Here is a 15856-nt window from a genome sequence, read left to right as displayed (position 1 = left end):
TAAATGTTGCAGTCACCGTTCCCGGGGGATGATGAGGAGGAAGTTTTCGATTCGATTGTTAATGATGAAGTTCGTTATCCGAGGTTCCTATCGTTAGAGTCAATAGCGATCATGAGGAGAGTAAGTACTGTAGAATCTCTATGTCGACTTAACTTTTGTTTAATTCAAACGGACGTTTAAAAATAATGAGTGAGGTGAGCTTTTGACACTGAGCGACTTTTTTATCTTGTAATTTTTTGTCAAACCACGATAATAAATTGTTGAGATTTGGTGACATACAACTAAAATGTCCCTTTGATACGGAAAATAGGTAAATGGGATTCAGAATCCTTAAACAATTTCGCTTATGAAAAGCTGAGTTATCAGTTGTCTCGTCACATCTCTAAGGTATTACTACAACTTGAAAAACTTACAACTTACTTGAGTTAATTTGATCCTCTTTTGACAAGCTAAGTCTAAACCTGTCCCTTTGATTGATATTTTAAGAACTATCCCTCGCAGATAAAAAATGATAACAGATTCAGAATCCTTGCATAATTTTGCATATGAAAAGCTGTACAATTGTTTGAATTGATTAAAATTCTATAAAATGAATAAAAAGCACACGCTTCTTACACCAATTATTTATTTATTTTTTTATTTGTTTATTTATAAAAGTTTAATATATACAAAAAGAATTTTCATTATTACACACCGAGATCAGAGTATCACCAGTATAACAAAAACAAGTTAATTATAGATTTTACTACAATAAATAAAATTAGAATCAAAATTACTACGGACCTATTCTCTTTAATAAATTATCATCAGAAGTAATTGCTGTACCCCCAAATCTTTCTGCAAAATAAAATCTCAAATCTTTCATTTTGGAAAAAACCTTTTACACCCTGAATGCATTCATGTACAGTGAATGTTTGTTATAGTTTTGTGTAATAGTGTACGTTTCTATTCGTGATTTTGTATTTATTGATACATGTAATAATATTATTTTGACCAATGTTATACAACAGCAATTGTAACACATGAATAAATTTTATTTTATATTTATTTTACAAAATATAAACTATCACCGGTATGTCAAAAACAGTTACGCGCAGATGAAAGATAAAGACAGTTCAGGAATCCTCAGACCGTCGTCTGAAAACTAAAACGACGATTTACAGCTTCTCTACAGCGATTTTTGCCGCTTTGGACCATGAAATTGTCCTAAAAACAATGATGTCTACAATATTCTTGTTTAAATCCACATTTTTGACCAGAATAACGTGATTAAAGCATCTCTAACATTTTTTTTGTGACGTTTTAGATCAAAAAATCTTCTCAAAATTAATTGATTTAAAGAAAACTGGTGTATAAAATCGTTGTTTTTAGCCAAATAAAAAATTTTATTAGCTTTTTCTTCTTGAAGAGTTCTGTTGTTTTTAAGCGTGTAGAATTTTAGGAAATTAAGTGTTTTCAGCAAAACTGGTATTAAAATCATTGTTTTAGGGCAGAATAAAGCAATTTCAGCTTTTCGCAGTGATTTTTTCCGCTTTGGGGCAAGGAATTCCCTGATATTAAGCGCTTTGGACAATACTGGTGTTAAACAAAACAAAGTTTAAAAACCCGACAACCAAACCTTTTTAAACTTTGTTTTATTTATTTTCCACGCCAAAAAAATCCAACAAGAAGTAATACAGGTGTTTCTGTCGTCGATAACTTGCCCATAAAAGGCACAACGTACTTCAGAAAACCAGAAATCGCTTTATTCTGACGCCGAATCTTTAGTTAAAAACGACAAATCTCGCTGCAGAAATGATAAAATTGCTGTAGACTGGCTGTAAACGATGATTTAACACCAGTTTTCCTGAAATTGTCTAAAACAGCAAAACTCGCAGTATTCTGGCCTAAAACGACGACTAAAATACCATTACTGTTGAAAAAGCACTTAATTTCGAACAATTTCTTGCTCCAAAGCGACAAAAATCGCTGTATAAAAACTGAAATTGTTTTCTATAGCGATTCTAGCCTAAAACTACGGTTTTAATACCTGTTTTATTGAAAAGTCTTGATTTCTTGAGATTCTGTGCTCTATGCGACAGAACACAGGGGCTGAAATCACTTGATTTTCGGGCTGAATAAAATTTCAACTTTCCTTAAGAGAAAGTTAATTTAAATTGGTTTGATTATCCTCCCTTTGCAAGAAAAACTTAAAAAATGTGTTTGGATTTTGCCAAACTAAAGTTTAACCAGTTCCTCAAACTTTGTCTGATATCTTAGAATTATCGCTTAAACATGGTAACTAATTCAGAATCCTTGAATAATTTTGCATATGCAAATCATATGGGGCATAAGTGCTTGAACTGCCAACAATTAATAAAACATCTCAAAAATTCTTAGATGTTAATGAAAATAGAGGTAGTTTCAGAATCCTCAGACAATTTTTCATAAGGAAAACTTATATTTGAGTTGGGTTGACTCTCCACTATGCGGAAAACAGTGAAGACACTTATATTTTCAATGGTGTTTAATTTTTGACAAACTAAATTTCAACCAATTCTTCAAACTTTGACTGATCTCTTAACAACTATCGTTCGTAGATAAATAATGAAAATAGATTTAGAAGCCCCTATCTCTAGTTTGATCGTTAGCTCAAAAACTGTTACTTGTAGATAAGAAATAAAAACATATTCGGAATCTTCAATCTAAAATAAACTAAAAATTCATCTGTCTTGACTCTTTATGCAAGTTTGATTTATTTATTATTAATTGAAATGTAGATTGTGTTAAATTATTCGTTGCCTGTTTTGTGTGTGTCTTGGTTTCGACAAAACTATTTTCTTGCAGTTGTTGCGCAAGATTCCAGACCGACGGTTAGGTTCCAGCGAAAGGGATGCCGAAGACGTTAAGAAACAAGCCTTCTTTAGACACATTCAATGGGACGAGTTGTTGCATCGGAGGGTTCCGCCCCCGTTCGTACCCACTGTGGTATGTTTTAATTTTTTAGATTTATGTTTTGTGTGCTATATCCTGTTGTAGCATTCGATGGAAGACGTCAGCAACTTTGATGAGGAGTTCACCTCCGAGAAGCCACACTTGACGCCGCCAAAAGAGCCGCGGCCCTTGACCGAACAAGACCAATACCTGTTTAGGGACTTCACCTACATAGCCGACTGGTGCTGACATTAGCTTTAGGCCGATTTGATGAACAACGTGCTGCTTTAATTTCAACTACATGAACAAATTTATGTATATAAGATCTCAGTATTGAAATCACGATTCATGCAATTATTGTGTAACATATCATTTGTCATGGTTAATTTGATAAGTCGCTCGCGACGGATTTTTGTAATTTAGTTTATTGGCAGTTCTGTATATATTTTATTCATACTCTTGTGGTAAATTTACTCAAAGTGTTGCATTTTTCCCCGAGTTGGAGTCAAGTCGCTCTTCCAGTATGTATCAAAGACTGTTGCAATTCGAGAATAGCTGAACTTGGAAGTGCCTGTTTTTAAAAGATCACGCTCAGTGTACATAGTTACTAATCCTAGTGTAATCTATTATTTTTTGATGCTTTAAATATATACCTATATAAATTATGTAAGTTTTAATACAAACATGTTTAAGCTGACTTCAGTAAATAATATTTTATTTATATTCTTTACATCACTAAATATTTACAACGTTATGAATAAAGTCGTGTTTATCTAAATAATTTAATTCGTACTTTCCCTTAACGTGACAGGAATTCCACACAGGGCGGCTTCCGCTATCACGCCCCGATTTTTACTTATTTCCGCTTCCAGTTTTTCCGTCGAGTGTTTGTTGGCGCTTACATCAGCCGGCATTTGCAGGCCTTCGCCCAACTTGTAAAAAACACAAGTTGAGTCAGCGCTGACTAATCCTAAATAAATGCTGCTCTTCTATTAACACCACTGTAACTAACACATTACGTACCTCCTATCGTTAGCATCACACAGTTTGAAATAGCTTTGCATTTGATTGAAACTCAACCCGTCACTTGCCGCCCTAGGGACGAAAATTGAGTCACTTTCCGATTTACTTTTCTTTGCAGTGAAGTAAAGCAACTGCGCCTCGGGGTTATATTTCGCCACGACATCCCAATACTTCCTCACTAAAAATACGTCAAAAAACTGCCTCCAGCCCCAAAAACCTAACCTTCACACAGCTCGAGATAAACTTGAAGGCCGACATTTGCGTCTTTTTTGCTAACATTTCCGAGTTTCATGAACTCTGAAACCTGTAGTTTCGTTGTAAATTGATTCAGTAAAAGAAATTCAAACTTACCAATTTTTGGTTATGTTCCATATTTGTAGGGAGTGATGTTACCGATCGCGTCAATTTCAAAAACAGGCGGAAATTAAGCATTTTAAAAAATTAATCAACTTCGTCAATTATCGGTCCATTTCCCCTGTTATTGTTGTCGTGGGATGGAAATTGCCTTTGCGATGATTGTCCAGGCCCCGCGTACAATTTCATAATGATCGGTTTTAGCTTATTTTCGATTTCTTCCTTCTTACGCACGTTTTGTTCTTCGGTAGCGCTCTGATTTTTGCCCATCCACTCAACTGCCTCCTTGCATGTGTTACTCAGGAGTGTTTTATCAGCTGGTGATAGTTTCGACGCCACAGTCGGGTCGTCTGCCTACAAAATTTTTATTTTTGTGGACTATTTAACTCGTATATTATAATTGGGGAGCGAAAATAACTTTTCCTATCAATAATTGAATATTTTTCATTTATAACAATTATTTTGTGTAATTAATAAAATATTCGTGTTTTTAAGAATGTTCATATATTAGTGTGGTAGGCTGTGCATTTTTGACATTTGATGTTTTTCATCAAGTAGGTAGTGCTGTGTGAAACGAGAAATTGAATTTTCTAATAAAATAAACTATTGTTAATGTTGTGGACGTTGTTTAGTGTGGTGTCTGAAAATGCCAGTGAAATGGGGCCTGAAGTTTCAAAAACAGCTACCAAGGCACTCCAGAATCAGGCAAGTGTTCCTATAATCTTAACGCTAGCATTTCGGCATTTTACCAACCAAGGGATGTATATACGTATTTCCCGACCTCTAAAACGCCTATTACTGTAATAATTTCATAAATTGATACATTTATGACAAGTTCCGATGTATTTTCTAAGTCGTGACTCACGTATTGAGTGTATGTTTGGTTGCCTATGCTGCCAGGTGACAGAAAAAATGGGGCACAAACACTCACCAAATTCTTCATCTGGTACACATAGGCTTCCAGGTCATTTTTGCTCGCCACCGTGGCCTTCATTTGCTGGTCTTGTTCTTTGAATTTTTCGGCTTCGGTGACCATTTTCTCAATTTGCTCTTTCGTGAGTCGCCCTTTGTCGTTTCTGATGGTTATTTGATTGGTTTTACCGGTGGCGTTTTCGACCGCTGATACGTTAAGAATACCGTTGGCGTCAATGTCGAACGACACCTCGATCTGAAATTTTCTCAAATATTTCCGCCTTGATCAAAGGACACGTCTCACTTGCGGGACACCTCGCGGAGCCGGCGGTATCCCCATGAGCTCGAATTTCCCTAATAAGTTGTTATCACGCGTCATACTGCGCTCGCCTTCGTACACCTGGATCGAGACTCCGGGCTGGTTGTCGGCGAAAGTGGAAAATATCTGTAAAAACTGCCTTCAGCCACGAAAAATTGTTATTGTTTAAAGTTTGAGGATAAATAAAGCGAATTGGCTGGAGTGAAATATGGAATCGAATTTAAGGCGTGCAAATGATCTAGATTAATAGCAGGTTTGCTCTTGTGTGTACGTAGGGTACGTAACGTAATCGTGATAAACGAGGGCGTCTGAGCCGGGAAAGCATTGCAATGTACGTAAAGTATTGCGAGAATTTACGCTTGTTGCAAATTTAAAATAATATACACATTTAAGTCCGACTGCGACTACATTACATTCGTTGCAGCATTTATTAGCACGACTAGTGTTCCGTCTTGCGCTAATGCGGCCATTTAAATGTATCACCTCCCTTTGTACCGTTTAGTTTATTATTACAAGCGTCAATATTACCATAAATTGCACTCATTTGATATTAAAGCGTCGAATAATGGCGGATGCGCCGGTACCGATACCTGTGAATGTTTCACCGGAATTGTGGTGTTTCTCTGTATTAACACGGCCATGACGCCTCCGGCCGTTTCAATTCCTAACGACAAAGGAGTCACGTCCAGGAGGAGGATATCACGGACGGCTTCTGAATTATCTCCTGACAGGATGGCCGCCTGCACGGCCGCCCCATACGCCACGGCCTCGTCCGGATTGATTGATTTGTTGAGTTCTTTGCCTTGGAACAGACTCTGGAGGAGTGACTGGATCTTCGGGATTCGGGTCGAGCCGCCGACGAGCACGATGTCGTCGATCTGACAAGAAAAAACCCTCAAAAATTAATTCATTAAAAAAAAGCAAAAAAATGCTTTTTCTGGGTTTATTTCATTGAGGTAATTGAGAAAACATCAGCCAAAAGATTAAATCACGTCTAGATTTTGAGTTATAATAAACTAAAGCCTAAGTTGTAGTGAAATCTGTTGAAAAATCAAAAGATTTTGTAATAAAAAATTTGAATTTGAATTTAAGTAAAAAGACTCTCTTAAGATGAGTAGTTCTGAAATTTCTGTGAAATGTAACGTGACATTTTGGTTTTCTGTTTTAAGGTAGTTAGTGCTCTAAATGCATTTTCTTATGATTTTTGAAAAATCTGGTCATCTTCTCAAATCTTTATTTAATTCCTCATCGACAAATGTGGACCATCCAATAAATGCTTAAAAATTTATTTCTTTGTAGTATTAAACCCTAATTACCAGTTCGATGTTTGGGAATAATTAGAAATGGAAACGGGTTGGCTTAATAAAAAATGCATAAATTATTGGAGAATAATTTAATTTTAATAAGACTAACTTAGGGACTAACAAACAAACAAAATAAAATTTAGGGGAAATCGTGATTTCATTAATTTTGGAATGTAGGTTTTTTTCAATTGCTTTGACTTTTTTCTATTGAACTCTAGCTTTATTAGTTTGCCTCTTTCTAAATATATTTTTTCTAACAATATAGGCTACAATTAGTATTACTTTAGATATTCGGCAATAAAATTAACTAGACGCCCTCTGGTGATGACTTTTGAACTATGTCGAAAACAGTAAAGAAATTTTCGTAATGCCACATTTAACTGACATTTAATGAATTGTTCAACAATTTTGCGTGTATAGTGTTAATTACTTACAATAGAAAGAATTACTTTAAAAGTACGTGGTGGTAAATACTAGCGTTGACTTTGGTTCTGTAGTTTTTCGTGGTATAAAGTGTTTATTGTTGGAACTTGAAAGTGGATAAAAAGTGAAAAATATTTAAATTTTGATTACAAAGTGTTATCAAACAGTTGTCTAATTAAAGATTATAAGTAATGGATCACAGCGAACACAAAGTTTGGCTCAAGAAACTAATAAATTAGTGAAGTGTTACGAATTTTAGGTTAGAATTTTCCACTGAAAAAATCATGAAATGCTGCGGTAAATCTACACAACTACAATAAAGATTAACAACTGCTGATACATTTAAACGTAAATTATGCCAAAAAGTAGGCTTTTCAATGTCTTTGTAATAATTTTCCAATAAAGAAAGTGAACCAAACAGTCGTGTTTTCTTCGTCATCTCTAATTTGTCAACATTCGTTTCTTGCACCAAAGATACAATAGTCATTCCGCATAGGCAATGTAATAATTGTGAAGCCCCAAAATTCGTACAACGCTCAAAATATCCGAATAAACATTTTCCCGCCATTTATGGTTACTGTTTTCGACCTAGCTCAGTGGCGCCCCCAACGGTAATTTTACTTCCGAATTCCAAATTAATAACATGGCATCCTTGCTTAAAACTCCATATCTCATTTTTTATTCTTGAAATTTTCACGAAATTCCAAAAAAAAAGAAACTGTTAAGGTCATTTAAGGTCGTTTTTATTGTTACAAATTTAAACAGGCGATAGAACATTTAATTCAAGACAAAAGTTTCCTATAAACATGTATCGAATACTTCGTAAGGGATCTACACCCCCTGCTGCTGAAGCACCCCTGCTTCTTTGAGTGAGTTTTTCTCAATATTTCTGGAACCATTACAGATAAAATCACAAAATTTGGCAAAGTTAATAAAAAACGGTGAGTTAGGCGTGATTAAGGCCTATTATTGACTGTGCCAAATTTTCTGAAATATTGAGAAAAACCTACTAAAAGAATCACCACTTTCAGGGGGTGTAGCTCTCTTACGAAGTATTTTTCGATACATGTTTATTGGAAACTTTTGTTTTAAAATGGAGTGTTTAAATTTGTAACAATAAAAACGGAACAGCTTGTATAATTGCGATACTTTTTAAAGTAGACGTTTCCCCATGTGGATATCAACAGAAATGTTAAGTTTGCGGCCTGTTTGTAGTAATAACTACTTCGTATGTCATACGCCGTTATGTTTATGGCAAAAACACAGAAGACGTTTCCATTAATTAAGATAACCGAGGATTTCAAATTACCTGCAGTATTCCAAATATGCTGCAGTTCCTCAACTGAATAACAAAACCAACTCCCGGTTTCTACCACGAGTTATAGTTAGATAAATTCTATCGGTTTCATAATAATTCACGATATGAGTTCCATTCGATTTATAAAAATAATGCCGACTTATGTTACGGGAAGAATTGGTTGAAAAATTTAACAAGTTTTGACCTTGCTTTTGTCGATTTTGGCGTCCCGGAGCGCCTTTTCCACCGGCTCTAGCGTCCTCCGGAAAATATCGCCGTTCAGTTCTTCAAATTTCGCACGACTTATATTGGTGTAAAAATCGACTCCATTCGCCAACGAGTCGATTTCGACGCTGGCTTGTGTTGCTGAGGATAGCGTTCTTTTGGCACGCTCGCACGCGGTCTGGAGACGTCTCAAAGCCCTTTTGTTGTTTTTCAAATCAATTTTGTGCTTTCTTTTAAACTCTTCAGTGAAGAAATCGACCATACGACAGTCGATGTCTTCACCACCCAAGTGGGTGTCGCCAGCGGTCGACTTCACCTGGAAAAAAGTGATTTTTCACACTTTCTGTGTTTTTTTGGGTAATTTTTATCCAACTTTTCTTGGATAATTGCATTTTTTGAATGGAAGATGTAATAATTATAATTAAAATAATTGTAAAATTTCATCACTTTCGATCCATTTTGTCGATTTTTCAGACCGCAGTTTAGGAAAATTTAAAAAATAATGCCATTTTATGGCAAAATAAATACGTGTACTCAAAAAATTTAAAATTGCTTTGTTTTGAACTGGCTTTTGAGCTTTTTTGCTTAATTTATTTCTTTGTAGTATTAAACCCTAATTACCAGTTCGATGTTTGGGAATAATTAGAAATGGAAACGGGTTGGCTTAATAAAAAATGCATAAATTATTGGAGAATTATTTAATTTTAATAAGACTAACTTAGGGACTAACAAACAAACAAAATAAAATTTAGGGGAAATCGTGATTTCATTAATTTTGGAATGTAGGTTTTTTTTAATTGCTTTGACTTTTTTCTATTGAACTCTAGATTTATTAGTTTGCCTCTTTCTAAATATATTTTTGGTGTTTCATCAAGCACCTGCGTTTCTGACTGAAAATATGCTAAATTACCCAAAAAGATAAAATAATTGGATATTTTTCGATCTAATTTAGTAAATTTTCGGCTGATTTTTAAAAAATGAAAAAGCAGTTATATAGCTTTTCTGAAAATCGAGGTAAAAAGACAAAACTAAATGTCTTTTTGGCTTAGTTTGGACGAAATTTTTTAAAATAAATGCGTTGCTAATTAAACAACGTACTTAAACGGTCGGAAAATGAAACAAAATTAAAAAGTTTTAATTACTTTAGTAACATTTTGTTCTATTTGCTTATCAAAAAAATTTAAACAAAAACTCTACGTCATTTTCGATTTTCGGTGATTTTTCGATGTATTTTTTATTAAATTTGTCGACATAATTGTATCTTTGATTTTTGGCTGAACAAGTAATAAAATGCTTGGAAATAAGCAGAAATAAAATATGATTTTTCTATGCGTTCTAAAAAAAATAATCGCCAAAAGTTTTGACGTGCAAACATAATTTTTGTCATGTTAACGTAAAGTTCTTGCAAAGAATCACCTAATCTTTGCACAGTTTTTGTTAATTAGCACACTGTGGGCTTAAGGGGGTGGCAAAATGTAAATTATGGCTCCCTGACGGTTCTGTAGATAAGAGTTTGGTAGTGATTGACTCACTTCAAAAATTCCGTCGGCCAAGTTGAGAATCGAGACATCAAAAGTGCCTCCACCGAAGTCAAAGATCAAAATATTTCGTTCGGTAGAACCCTGGAAAGAAAACTGTTTGCCATATACGAATTTTGGGTAAAAATCCGTCGGGATTAGCTCGTCCGAATAACAGGTGGTGCGTTGTATTACAATATTTACCTCATCATCGGAGCGAGCGTTTGTTTTACTCGCAATTAATTTCATCCAGCTTCGTCCAATTTTTGTTTAGTGACGAAAGCAGCTGCGAACCGAGTAAAGTAATATTATCGAATTAGTAGAGTGTGCTCGGTTAAAGCGTGGAAGACGGCAAAGATACGAGCAACAATTTGGTTTTCCTCGAGAAAACGGAATCATTATTATATAATGCATCCATTTACACAACACAAGAAATCCACAATGAGTTGCTTTTGTGGCATGCTTTATGTATTATGCCTCAAAATGATACGGAAAGAATAGGGTTTGTATCGATTCGAAACGAAAATGCGTGATACGAGCGGATTCATCCCGAACTTAGATTAGTGAAATTTAAAATTTTATCGCCCGGAGGACGACGCCAGATGAGACCGACGAAATTTCAATATTTAATTAGTAGTTTTGATTGTTGTGACAGTAACTACGAGGGTGGGGTGATGCAGCCCCTTTAAACAAAATGTTTTTGCAGGATGGTGGAACGCCATTTTCGCGATATTTCTTCCCACCCTCGTATAAGCAAGCGTAATGCGGACCTTTTTGTCGAGGCCGTAGGCGATGGCGGCCGCCGTGGGCTCGTTGATGATCCTCAGGACATTCAGGCCCGCTATGGTCCCGGCATCCTTTGTGGCCTGCCTCTGGGAGTCGTTGAAGTACGCGGGGACGGTGATAACCGCCCCCGTGACATGCGTTCCGAGATAGGCCTCCGCCGTCTCCTTCATTTTGCCAAGGACCATGGAGGAGATCTCTTCCGGGAAGAAAGTCTTCGTTTCGCCCTTGTACCGGACCCGAATTTTCGGCTTCCCGTTATCGTTAATCACTTGGAAGGGCCACAGTTTCATGTCGTGCTGGACGGCCGGGTCGTTGAATTTTCGTCCTATTAATCTTTTCGCATCTGACACGCAAAATGCATTAATGTTTGAATACATTAATTATGAAAGTTTTGCGGGCACAACGTCTCGATAGCGAATAATTTATTGTGCTTGTTGCGACCGGGACGCAACAGCCCAATAACAGCCAGCTTTCCGCACTAGAACCGGATTTTCTATACCTTTACAACATTTGAAACTAAATAGTGTTTTTCACACCTAGAATATGCATTATTATTGTGAAAATTTTCGCTGATTCACTCTTCAATAAACGTGCGTAATTCAAATAATTCTAGCTAAAACGTGTTTATTTCAAAAATATGAAATGCATGTGTATTGTAATTTTCGTTCTTTTGAATGTTTCAAGTGTTTTTGTGGAGTTTTCATGGAGTATGCATGCGTTTTACTGAATTTTTATTGAATTTCTCGAAAATTGGAAACATAGTCATTGAAATGATTTAGAAAGTAATTCTGATCTAAGTTTTGCCACAACTTAATTAATGATTTTTTATGTAATTAAATAACAATCATAGTTTGAGACTACGGATATCTAAAACTTAGGATGCGAAACGACGTACAAATAAAACGTCCTTGTTCTCGATAGTTCCGTTGGTGTCGTCAGAGAGCGCAGTGATTCCATTAACTTAAGTTTTCGGAGCAATTAATTAAAAAATGGTTGTATTAGTATAAGGGTTGGCACACGGCAAACCAAAAAATACAGGCAGATAGAGCAATAAGTTCTCAGTAGTAAAAGATTTTATTCTATCGGTGAAAAAATAAAAAAAATTGTCAATGTACCGATAAAAAAAATGTTTTTATTACACAAGTAACGAAAGTTGGCATAATCTGATCGTAGTGCCTTCTCTTCTCTCACAGATAATGAACAACTTTTCTATAATAAACCACCATTATTATTATTATTTTATCTTCAAACGTATACTCGACGTTCACAAAAATTTAAGGTGGAACGCAAATTGATATTTCTAAGCGACAATTCTTTGCACACCGGCGCATGTTTATAAAAACGTTGGGAATAGGGTTGAACATATAAAAAATGTGTGTGGAACTTATAAGTTCTAGAGAATTAAATTTTCTATAAAAAGTCCGGGGCACTATATTTTTATCTTCTGTAGTTAGGTATAAATTAAATTTTAGTTAGATGACCAAAGGTAAAATGAAATGAATCCGTTGCTTCAGCGTTTTGAACGTCTTTAGACCGTTGAGAATAGAAGTATGGTCTCGCTGACCGTTTTAGGGCAAATTAACTATCCACAAATTTGTTCCTACTTTTTATCTATACCTTTATCCGTATTCGCAACGTCTTAAAAAATACTCTCAAGTTTTTTTTATGATAATTCGGTTCATCAGTGTTTTTAGTTTGTTAAGAACAAGTAATTAGTGAACTGGATTTAAATTAATTTAAAACGATTTGGCGTCGAGACGGTATAACGCTTGAACGCTTGCCTTACTATTTTTTTTTTTTTTTTGGGTACAGAAAATCCTGCAATTTTATATCTCGTTTTCTCTCCTAAGTTATAGTCCTCCGTAGCCATAATTTAACAAATTTGGCTTTTTTTACATAATTAAAAATCACTAATAGTTTGAGACAGAACAGTTTTAGTATTTATCCCTGTCTCTGTATTGTTGCGTTTTTTCCGGATTTTCTCCGCTGTTTTCTCCTAAAAATTGCCATTTTGATTCACGTTAGAGTGATTTTCGTAATTTTAAACATTACCGTGTTGTCTGATTGGTAAAGTTTGGTTTATCCATTTTTTAAAATATATTTAGGAACACGCGGTTAATCGGTGGAGTAAAAGTTTTTGTAGCTATTTGCATTTAAATTTTTAATAACTTTACGCTTATCCTCTGTAATTTAAACTGTGTCTGGGTGAAAAATATTAATGATCGTGTTTCCGTCAGCTTTGATGGGTAATTTATATGCAATTATGCATCGATCAACCGACTCATAGTAGTAGTATTAAAATATGTACATAATTAACTGTTTAACATCACTAAGTAATTATTAAATCCCTTAATAAATCTCCCGAATTTACTTTCAATTAGCTCTGAAATTTAAAACGTGAAAAAATATGCAACTTTATTGGAAAGTAAAAGTGCGATAATGTGAGCTTTTCATTAAATTTTTGTCCCACATTTTGTTTTACATAAACGTGTTATAAAAATAAAACGACCGCGTCGTTACTCTGGCGTGGAGCCGTTTCGAAACAAAGGTGTTTTAGTAAAATAATTAATACCGAAACCTATTTGAAAGGCCATCGTGGCCAGTCCCAACTTAAATTACGAATTTTAAGTTTAATTACTAATTAGTGTATTAGCCACAAGGAAAGTTTCCGTTTTATTAAATTAGTTTGTTATAAATCGATGGCGGGTCACTTAATTAAGTTACAACATTGTTCGAAACTAATCACTTTAGTAAATAATGCAAATGAAAAATGTTTATTCAGCACGTACCGTAGACGGTGTTTTCGGGGTTCAGGGCCACTTGACCCTTCGCCGGATCCCCGACAAGTCTTTCCACATCCGTAAAAGCGACAAAACTAGGAGTCGTACGGTTTCCTTGGTCGTTTGCAATGATATTAACAGTTCCGTTCGAGAAAACACCGACACATGAATACGTCGTCCCTAGATCTATGCCGATGGGAAGAGAAACGAGTCCGGTGGCCATTTATACTCAATTTAGACAAGTGTGAACACGGCGAATTTTGATTATGGACTGACACTTGACAAATGTGACAAAGTCAAAAGTTGCAATTTGTAAAGGGACCCGTAATTCATCGAGCTGAAAGCTTATCCTAATGATACAAGTTTCAGACAAAAATGTTTACACATATGCGATGAAATAAGGGCGAAACTACCCCACGCGTTGCGAAACATTGTAACGGTTTTATCTGAGATGGCCGTAATGTTTAGTTATGTGAATTTTAAAGTCGTAAAGATGCTTTAATGCATATAAAACTATGCTTCTGGCAGATATGGTTGGACACAACAATGAGTTTGCAGATAGGAGGTGTTCTCAAGATTAAAGAATGAGAAAGGACTTTTGACTACGAGAAATGTCTACAAAAACTATCTACTATTATCTAAATCTTATAGCCCAGTCAAATTAGAAAAATCGGTGAAAAAAATTCCAAGAGAGTTGGAGTTTTTTTTAAAGCTTTTTTTACACTTGGGTACACATATATGAAAAGTCCTCGAGGTTGGTTGGCGAGCTCGTGTAGGGCGAGGGGGTTAAAGCAGTTTTTTTTTCGTTTTTTGCTTATATCTCTGTAACTGTTACTCCAATCAATTTTTATCTTATTACCAAAATTAAAGCTGATAAAATTTTCTACAAACTAGTTATATGCATTTTTCTTGTAGAACTAACTATAAGCGAGTTATAAGGCTGGAAAGAAAAAATGTGCTTTAAAAGAAATTGTGATTTGAAAAACTGGCAATAAACTGAATTTATTGGGTCTAACACTTCATTAGACGAGAAAAGGGGAGACATGGGGGTCACAGAAGTCTTCAAAGTCGTCTTTAGACGTCGTCTTCGTCTCAAACATTGAAAACTGAATTACAGTCTTGTTCAGTAAAATATTAATAAATAGATGATTTAATATAGATGTTTTGAATAAATCTTATAATAAACTGTATATATTAAGCCCAACAGTTCATTCTATCATGTCTTCTGGGTCATCTTCAGATGTTGAATTGTAGTCTTCAACTAGAAAGCCCGAAAGATGAAAGTATTTTTCTCTCTTCTTTCCCACTATTAGCTTAGGTGGGAGACGCTTTATACACACTATTTGCAGATAAATAATTATGATATACTAATGTTTAGTTATACAGTGTCATGTAGACACCAATCTTCAAAAGCTAGTAGCTTGCCTACGGTTAGTCCCACAACAATAAAACTAGGACCATTTTGTAGAAAATTTTATCAGTTTTAATTTTAGTAATATGATAAAGATTGATAGGAGTAATAGTTTGCGAGATATACGCAAAAAAACAAAAAAAGACAGCTTTAGCCTCCAGCTTGCTCCCCAACCTCGGGGACTTTTGAAATATGTCTACCCAAGTGTAAAGAAAGCTTTTAAAAAAATGCATCTCTCTAGGAATTTTTTCCACCGATCTCCTTATTTTTGTCTTGTTTGAGTGGGCTATAAAAGATCAGTTTAAAATTGATTTATTTCTCGCTAGAACAATCTTAAAAATTACGACTGAGGAGTGATAATAAATAATGTTATTTTGTACAAATAAGGTTGGATAGGCTTTGGCACAAAAACAAATTATAAACTCTACTCGCACTTTAGAGGAGAAATTTAGGGACAGGTTTTCATCTGGTAAAGCTGTAAATCGTTTCCAAATAATAATGTAATTTTTTTTCGTTTTTTCTACTTTATTGAATTTTTAAAATTAAATTGAATCAAATTGAATTACACGAACAAAATAAAAGAAATATATTT

General features: G+C 34.9%; 3 protein-coding genes across 9 annotated transcripts in view; 2 read left to right on the top strand and 1 right to left on the bottom strand.

The window, feature by feature from the left end:
• Nucleotides 1-3610, top strand: part of Pkn (Protein kinase N) — a 29278-nt gene extending 25668 nt beyond the window's left edge. For all 7 annotated transcript variants that reach the window (XM_015977914.2, XM_015977912.2, XM_015977911.2 and 4 more), the window contains 3 exons: nucleotides 13-120; nucleotides 2827-2967; nucleotides 3019-3610. In XM_015977914.2, coding sequence (XP_015833400.1) covers nucleotides 13-120; nucleotides 2827-2967; nucleotides 3019-3162 — 393 coding nt within the window. In that variant the 3' untranslated portion in view covers nucleotides 3163-3610. The remainder of the gene's footprint in view (nucleotides 1-12; nucleotides 121-2826; nucleotides 2968-3018) is intronic.
• A 447-nt stretch (nucleotides 3611-4057) lies between these two features.
• On the bottom strand, nucleotides 4058-14165 carry LOC100142620 (heat shock cognate 71 kDa protein). The gene is made up of 10 exons (XM_015977915.2): nucleotides 13863-14165; nucleotides 11058-11416; nucleotides 10303-10392; nucleotides 8751-9086; nucleotides 6112-6399; nucleotides 5507-5647; nucleotides 5222-5458; nucleotides 4288-4644; nucleotides 4159-4240; nucleotides 4058-4114 (listed from the first exon to the last, which is right to left on the bottom strand). Exons 1-8 carry the CDS (start codon nucleotides 14074-14076, stop codon nucleotides 4378-4380), a joined length of 1932 nt encoding a protein of 643 aa, XP_015833401.1. The 5' UTR covers nucleotides 14077-14165; the 3' UTR covers nucleotides 4058-4114; nucleotides 4159-4240; nucleotides 4288-4377.
• Nucleotides 4820-15856, top strand: part of LOC100142007 (Krueppel-like factor 6) — a 193115-nt gene continuing 182078 nt past the window's right edge. The window contains exon 1 of the mRNA XM_015977918.2: nucleotides 4820-4995. Coding sequence (XP_015833404.1) covers nucleotides 4903-4995 — 93 coding nt within the window. The 5' untranslated portion in view covers nucleotides 4820-4902. The remainder of the gene's footprint in view (nucleotides 4996-15856) is intronic.

This window comes from Tribolium castaneum, chromosome 1 (assembly GCF_031307605.1).
Source record: "Tribolium castaneum strain GA2 chromosome 1, icTriCast1.1, whole genome shotgun sequence".
In the NCBI taxonomy this organism is placed as follows: domain Eukaryota; kingdom Metazoa; phylum Arthropoda; class Insecta; order Coleoptera; family Tenebrionidae; genus Tribolium; species Tribolium castaneum.
The sequence above is the reverse complement of the archived record's forward strand: the minus strand, read 5'-3'. Positions and strand labels throughout refer to the sequence as shown.